We start from the raw sequence: 8,215 nt of genomic DNA on the forward strand, positions 1-8,215 counted from the left end.
AGTTTAAGGATTTCTGTCAAAGTTATGGAATCATTCACAAAACGTCATCCCCACATACGCCACACTCTAATGGTGAGGCAGAGCGCGCAGTCCAGACTGTTAAGAAACTTTGGTGTAAGGCACCAGACAAGCATCTTGCACTGCTTGATTACAGAACGACGCCATTGGAGTCAGTAGGCCTTTCACCAGCTCAGCTGCTGATGGCCAGGTGTCCCCGCAACAACCTGCCTGCTGCCCGTCTGCTGCTCACACCAGCAGCGTACGACCCCCTTAAAGTTAAACGGCAACTAGACAAAAACAAAAGTGTTCAGAAGTTTTACTACGACCGATAAAGGGCAAGCCGCCCTCGTGCTGCGCTGAGGCCTGGGGATGAAGTAAGGATGCAACCACATCCTGGCAGTCACACATGGTCTCCGGGAGTTGTTGTGAGATCACACTGTGCCCCAAGATCTTATGTTGTTGAGTGTGGAAGCAGAGAGTTCCGTCACAACATTCAGCATCTTCGCAAGAGCACAGCAGCTGCTAACGAGTCCCGTCACAGGCTTAATGGTGATCAGTGGACAGAGACACCAGAGTCAGTGAGTGTTGAGGAGCCAAAGTCTGTGGATCATCCTAATTCATCCCAAGCATCACCTGCAGAACTCAAGACTGCTAAGCAGACTTTGTCAACTGGGCAATACACTACCAGACGAGGCAGAGTGGTGAAGCCTCCAGACAGGCTCTGCTTGTAGTCAGGGAAAGGCGTGGTAAAGACGCCTTGTGGAAGTGATGTGCTAGCAACCTCTCCTTCCTAGTTACTCCTGTTTGTGTTCAACAGTTCATTGTTTGACAGATTGTGTTTTGTCTAGGTTGCATGCTGTGTTAAAATCTTCTGTTTATGTGAACATGCAAGTTTATGATTAAGTGATTATTTTAGCATGGTTTTGTTTCATGCTTAGGAGGGGAGATGTAATTTATTGTCATTTTGGCAGTGTTTCTGTAAGTGCTCCATAGTTGATGCTATGACTCCTCCTACTTTGTATATGCACTGCAGCACGTAGTAAAGAACCGAGCATGTCTTGTTACTGAAGCTGTGTGTCAGTCGCATTACTTTACAGATACACCCTGGACGGAGTGCCAACCCATCGCATGGCGCGCGCGCGCACGCACACACACACACACACACACACACACACACACACACACACACACACACACTTATTTTAACTTTACCCAGTTTTTTACTGACGATTTAAAATGGCGGCCGTTGTCATGGTTACTGAGTTACTTTTCTCACACATACATGGCAACCCTGCTCTCCGTATTGCGTGAACGCGCCTGCATGTCTCGTGAACGCGCACTCTTGTACCGTGGACTCGCCCGTTAACGCTTCTGGTGTTGTGAGCGGTCACGTGGCTCGTGTTGCTGTGATTTTTCTCCGTTTCCCGACATTTGGATTATTTTATTATCAGAAATAAACGGAATGCGGATTTACACGGTCGTGTCCAGGATTTTACACCGTGTGAAAAACGTGTGGGTTTCATATGCAGAGAGGAAGTGCTGAGGAAGTGCTGAGAGCTTTTGTTCACCGGTCACACACACACACACACACACACACACACACACACACACACACACACACACACACACACACACACACCATGTCATTCTCTGATCTGGATTACATCCCTCCGTGGTGGATTTATTGGCTTCACCAGTTTCCTCACATCAATCTGAGACTCCAGCAAATCAACAATACCTTCAACCTTCAGGAGGAAAACTACCAGCAGGTCAGTGCTTAATGTCCGTAAACTACCAGCAGGTCAGTGTTTAATATCCATAAACTACCAGCAGGTCAGTGTTTATTATCCACAAACTACCAGCAGGTCAGTGTTTAATATCCATAAACTACCAGCAGGTCAGTGTTTAATATCCATAAACTACCAGCAGGTCAGTGTTTAATGTCCGTAAACTACCAGCAGGTCAGTGTTTAATGTCCGTAAACTACCAGCAGGTCAGTGCTTAATGTCCGTAAACTACCAGCAGGTCAGTGTTTAATATCCATAAACTACCAGCAGGTCAGTGCTTAATGTCCGTAAACTACCAGCAGGTCAGTGCTTTATGTCCATAAACTACCAGCAGGTCAGTGTTTAATATCCATAAACTACCAGCAGGTCAGTGCTTAATGTCCATAAACTACCAGCAGGTCAGTGCTTTATGTCCATAAACTACCAGCAGGCCAGTGTTTAATGTCCACAAACTACCAGCAGGTCAGTGTTTATTATCCACAAACTACCAGCAGGTCAGTGTTTATTATCCACAAACTACCAGCAGGTCAGTGTTTAATGTCCACAAACTACCAGCAGGTCAGTGTTTAATATCCACAAACTACCAGCAGGTCAGTGCTTTATATCCATAAACTACCAGCAGGTCAGTGTTTATTATCCACAAACTACCAGCAGGTCAGTGTTTAATATCCACAAACTACCAGCAGGTCAGTGTTTAATATCCATAAACTACCAGCAGGTCAGTCTTTAATATCCACAGACTACCAGCAGGTCAGTGTTTAATGTCCGTAAACTACCCGCAGGTCAGTGTTTAATGTCCGTAAACTACCAGCAGGTCAGTGCTTTATGTCCGTAAACTACCAGCAGGTCAGTGTTTAATGTCCACAAACTACCAGCAGGTCAGTGTTTAATGTCCACAAACTACCAGCAGGTCAGTGTTTAATATCCACAAACTACCAGCAGGTCAGTGCTTTATATCCATAAACTACCAGCAGGTCAGTGTTTATTATCCACAAACTACCAGCAGGTCAGTGTTTAATATCCACAAACTACCAGCAGGTCAGTGTTTAATATCCATAAACTACCAGCAGGTCAGTCTTTAATATCCACAGACTACCAGCAGGTCAGTGTTTAATGTCCGTAAACTACCCGCAGGGCAGTGTTTAATGTCCATAAACTACCAGCAGGTCAGTGCTTTATGTCCGTAAACTACCAGCAGGCCAGTGTTTAATATCCACAAACTACCAGCAGGTCAGTGCTTTATATCCATAAACTACCAACAGGTCAGTGTTTATTATCCACAAACTACCAGCAGGTCAGTGTTTAATATCCATAAACTACCAGCAGGTCAGTCTTTAATATCCACAGACTACCAGCAGGTCAGTGTTTAATGTCCGTAAACTACCAGCAGGTCAGTGCTTTATGTCCGTAAACTACCAGCAGGTCAGTGTTTAATGTCCGTAAACTACCCGCAGGTCAGTGTTTAATGTCCGTAAACTACCAGCAGGTCAGTGCTTTATGTCCGTAAACTACCAGCAGGTCAGTGTTTAATATCCATAAACTACCAGCAGGTCAGTGTTTAATATCCACAAACTACCAGCAGGTCAGTGTTTAATATCCACAAACTACCAGCAGGTCAGTGTTTAATATCCACAAACTACCAGCAGGTCAGTGTTTCTGTGTGCATGTTATCATCTCCTCAGTCCTTCTCTTCTCTATAATGCTGTACATATTAAATAATACAATCATAGTAGATAAATTTAATAAATAATACATTTATTCCATAAAAGATCAACACGACTGCTATAAAAGTGTGTTTTATAATCAGGTAGTTTATAAAGTTATACACACATTGTATAAAGTCAGTGTTGTGTATCTCACTTCCTCTGGGTCTGACAGGTCAGAAGGTCATCTGTGTGATTACCCATGATTCATTAAGGAGGACAGCTGTTTCCTTTAGAAGACAGGAAGAGGAAATGCTGATGATATTAGACCCTTTGGGGTTCTGGGGTCTTGTTTAGACTGAAATGTGTACATTAGCATGTCCGTGTGTGTCTGTGTGTCTGTGTGTGTGTCAGTCTGTGTGTGTTTGTGTGTGTGTGCATCTATGTGCATGTGTGTCTGTGCGTGTGTGTGTGTGCGCACGTCTGTGTGTGTGTGAACACTTCCTTTGTCCTGACCCTCAACAAAAGCATCAAATCCTCATCACCATGCCAACCATTCCCCTCCTTATTCCTATCGACACACACACAGTGACACACACAGTGACACTCACACACACAGTGACACACACACACAGTGACACACACAGTGACACTCACACACACAGTGACACTCACACACAGTGACACACCCCCACACACACACATATAGTAACACAAACACACACACGGTGGGGTGTGAATTTGGGGGGTAAACATTTGCATTGAATGATGTGTCTCTCCATATAAACTGTGTGTGTTTGTGTTGCAGTCTCTGCTTTTCCTGGTGTGTGTGTCCTCGGCTGCCCTCGGTGTGAATCTCCTCGCACTCGCTCTCTATCTGAGTTTCCTGTGCTGCTGTCAGACCAACAGAGAAGCTGATGATGAGGAAGAGACAAAGAAACCAAACTCACACTGCATCACCTGGATGGCCGTCAGTGCTGGACTTCTCAGCTGGTGTGTGTGTGTGTCTCACTGTGTGTGTGTCACTGTGTGTGTGTCACTGTGTGTGTGTCACTGTGTGTGTCACTGTGTGTGTGTCACTGTGTGTGTGTGTGTGTCACTGTGTGTGTGTGTGTGTGTGTGTGTGTGTGTGTGTGTGTCACTGCGTGTGTGTGTGTGTGTGTGTCACTGTGTGTGTCACTGTTTGTGTCACTGTGTGTGTGTGTCACTGTGTGTGTGTCTGTGTGTTTGTCTGTGTGTGTGTGTGTTTGTGTGTGTGTGTGTGTGTGTGTGTGTCATCATCCCATGATACACATTAGTGTTATTGAATGAGTTGCTCTGGTATTCCTGCTGCTCCTGAACACAGTTATGTGGTCATGTGAAATCTCAGTAGCTCCTGAATGCTTTCTGTTAAGGAAAGAAGATTCTACAAACACTTTCCAAGCAGAAGTGTGTTTGTTTAAATATATTAAAATATGTGTTATTGGGCTGTAGGTTATGGTTTGTGGGGACTGTAGGGGTCGTAGGGGTTAAGGTCAGGGGTCTAGATGTGATGTTGTATCAGGTACGACACCCCAACCCCAACCCTAACCCCAACCCCAACCCCAACCCCAACCCTAACCCCAACCCCAACCCCAACCCTAACCCCAACCCCAACCCTAACCCCAACCCCAACCCTAACCCCAACCCCAACCCTAACCCCCAACCCTAACCCCAACCCTAACCCTGGACCAAGCAGACATTATAAATGTGTGTATTTAATGTGGCTGTTTTAGAGCTTTGTTTAAAAGAAAAGGAATAGTGATGAAGCGTGAGTTGTGTAACTGACTCACACTCACACACACTACATGAAGCTCAGTGGAGCAGAACAAACTGTGAGTGTGGTGATGGATCACAGTGTTGTGTCTCTACTTTGTGCTGTAAACAGCTGTGTTAATGGATTTGAGACACGAGCAGGACGTTGGACACTCTTTTGTTTTGCCTGGATTGTTTCCCAGTACAAGACAATACAGCACTGTGGGTTGTGTCCCAAATGGTATTCTCACTTCTGCCCCAAACCCCCCCACCACCCAACCCCACCCCCTTCTCTGTCCCAAGGTCTGTCCTCATGTGTCCCTGGTGGTGTTTGCTGATGAAAGATTTCTGTGGCTTGTAGCTGGAGCACCACATAGCAATAAGCGCTGTGATTGGTCAGAAACATGTCTAATGTTCATATAAATACCAGAATATTTCATGTGTAACCAGCTGTGATGTTAATGATGTTACTGATGTTAATGATGTTAAACACGACAGTGTCGGACTTGTCTACATGCAGCTAGTCTGCATTTATTTAGTGTGACTCTGAGGGAAATCTGACCTGAGATTTGTGCAGGTTCTGATAAAAGAATTAACGTAATTATTTATGCTAATTGTCAACAAATAACACAATATTACCAAAAGTATGTGCCCCCTGACCCTCACACCCACATGTTCATGTTGAAGGTTCCAGATTTATTCTCTGTACTGTTTTAATCAGCTCCACTCTTCTCTTCTGTGAAGGTTCTTCACTAGATGTTGGATTGTATCTGTGGGGATTAGTGATGATTCAGCTACAAGAGCATTAGTGAGATCAGACACTGATGTTGGAGAGGAGGTCTGGGGTTCAGTCAGTGTTCAGTGGTGTTGAGTCACAGTCGAGTTCTTCGCTCTAACCTTCACCTCCACAACATGTCTTCATGGAGCTGCTTTGTGCACATTGTCATGATGGAGCAGGGTTTGGACTCTGAGTTCTACTGAAATCATCTGTATAAAGTTACACAGAGACGTTCTGTACAACTGTGTGACTCAGAGTGTGTGGAAAAGTTTGGAGAACAAACACATGGCACTGATGGTCAGGGGGCACAAACTTTTTATTATTTTTGTAGACATTAAATATATTTTATATTCTAAAGATATAATGACACTGTTTACAGACAGAGTTCTCTAACCTACCTGTATGCAGCCTGTTTAATTCTGCTGACTCGCTTCTTTTTCTTCTGTCTCTAAATACATTACAAACAGTAAATTTCAGCAGGTTGTGTTGTGTGTGTGTGTGTGTGATGATAAACTGTGTATCCTCTCGTTTTGCAGCATCGCAGTTGGGGTGGGTTTCTATGGTAACAGTGAAACCAACGATGGAGTGTACCAGCTAACCTACTCCCTGTACAACACCAACCGCACACTGGTGGGAGTGGAAACTCTGGTGAGGAAATAAACCGTCTCTCTTCTCCAACACACACACACACAAACACACACGTTCTCCATCACACACCTGTGTCTGGGTTCTTCATCCCAGGTCAGGACCTTGAGGTCTCCCTACAGAACGATCTGATCTCTCCTTCAGACCCAATCAGCTGTCCTTCTCCTCCCATGATGTGACCCACTCGGGTTGATTGTTTCCTCTACGTCTTTGGGGATTTGGACTTTTTCCCTCCACACAGGCTGCTCAGGTATTTGTTCAGTCTCTTGTCATTTGGAGACTGGACTACTGCAGCTCGCTCTGTCAGGTCTTCTTCTGAACACAACTCGTCCTCTGTAAATGACCCAAAATTCAGGTGTGTGACTTCCTGTCAAACTGACAAGTTCTCCACCCCACTGCGGCGCTCCTCCGCTGGCTCCTGTAGCTGAACACATGATTTAAACTCTGATGATTGTCTCTAAAATCCTAGCAGCTCCCTCACACTGATTCTCTGGTACTGCTGGACTGGACCACCATCTGTCAGGGTAAGGTGTAGGTACACATCAAGACTCCCCATGACTCCTGAACAGCTGAGTCACTGAGTGTCTTTAAACAACAGGTGAAGAATTTCATCTGTGCTTATTGTCTTCCATTTGTGTTTAGACTGATGTTCTCCTTGGTGTGTGTCCTAGTGAACCAGTGTTGGTGTTTTCATGGTTGGAGAATTTAAAGCACTTTTGTGCATCGCTCTGTATAAGAGAGTCTGCCACATGCCGTAAATATAAATGTATAATGTTCCTCTTCTAACAGGTTTCTTCTACACTGGGTGGGATTCAGAGCGGGATGAAGGAACACTTGTCCAGATTGGACGAGATTTTTGCCACCCAAGGTGACTTTGTGAAGACCCTGAAGTTCATGCAGCAGATGGCGGAGAGCCTCGTTAAGCAGCTGTTGGGATTGCCGGACTGGCAGCAGGCCAACGTGGACCTGACTCACATCGCTGACCACACCGCAGCCGTGGAGTACTACAGGTACACACACCAGTACTGTTCACAATCATCATTACACAATGGATTCAACGAGCCAGCACCTTGATGATTCAGTGAATCAGAATCTAATTGACTGACTGACTCACTCAATCAATCAATTAGATTGAGTGAGTCAGTGCTTTATTGTTGCAGAGAATGAGTATTTAATTGACTCAGTATCTTATTAGTCAACAAGTATTTGTATTTGATTCAGTAACTAATACTCTAGATTATACTTTTACATTACTGATTCAGTGACATTGATAGTGAGTCATTACTGATTGAACAAGTATATACTTTCATTAGTTTAGTGAGTCAATTTATTCTTGATTCATTGAGTCACTACTTTATTGATTCAGTTGATTCAGAACACTATTGTTTGATTTAGTACTTTTTGATATAGTCAGTATCTTATTGAGCGAGCAAGTGACTCCCTTTATTGACTCAGTGAGTATGCAGCATTTTAGTGTATTATAATTATAGTGAGTGCTTTGTTTCAGCACATTAGTATAGTTAATAATTAGTAATTAGTATGGTATTAGTATGGTTAATAATTAGCTTTTTGATTCACAAACACAGAAA

General features: G+C 44.2%; 1 protein-coding gene across 2 annotated transcripts in view; it reads left to right on the forward strand.

Annotated features, from left to right (window-relative positions):
* The first annotated feature begins 1,339 nt into the window (after positions 1-1,339).
* The window catches only part of LOC132861259 (protein tweety homolog 2-like), a 15,668-nt gene continuing 8,792 nt past the window's right edge, over positions 1,340-8,215 (forward strand). Inside the window, exons 1-4 of one of the 2 annotated variants that reach the window (XM_060892691.1) lie at positions 1,340-1,769; positions 4,239-4,423; positions 6,518-6,629; positions 7,416-7,636. In XM_060892691.1, the coding sequence (XP_060748674.1) occupies positions 1,524-1,769; positions 4,239-4,423; positions 6,518-6,629; positions 7,416-7,636 (764 nt within the window). In that variant the 5' untranslated portion in view covers positions 1,340-1,523. The remainder of the gene's footprint in view (positions 1,770-4,238; positions 4,424-6,517; positions 6,630-7,415; positions 7,637-8,215) is intronic. The other variant, XM_060892698.1, reaches the window with a different exon arrangement.

This window comes from Tachysurus vachellii, chromosome 2 (genome assembly GCF_030014155.1).
Source record: "Tachysurus vachellii isolate PV-2020 chromosome 2, HZAU_Pvac_v1, whole genome shotgun sequence".
In the NCBI taxonomy this organism is placed as follows: Eukaryota; Metazoa; Chordata; class Actinopteri; order Siluriformes; family Bagridae; genus Tachysurus; species Tachysurus vachellii.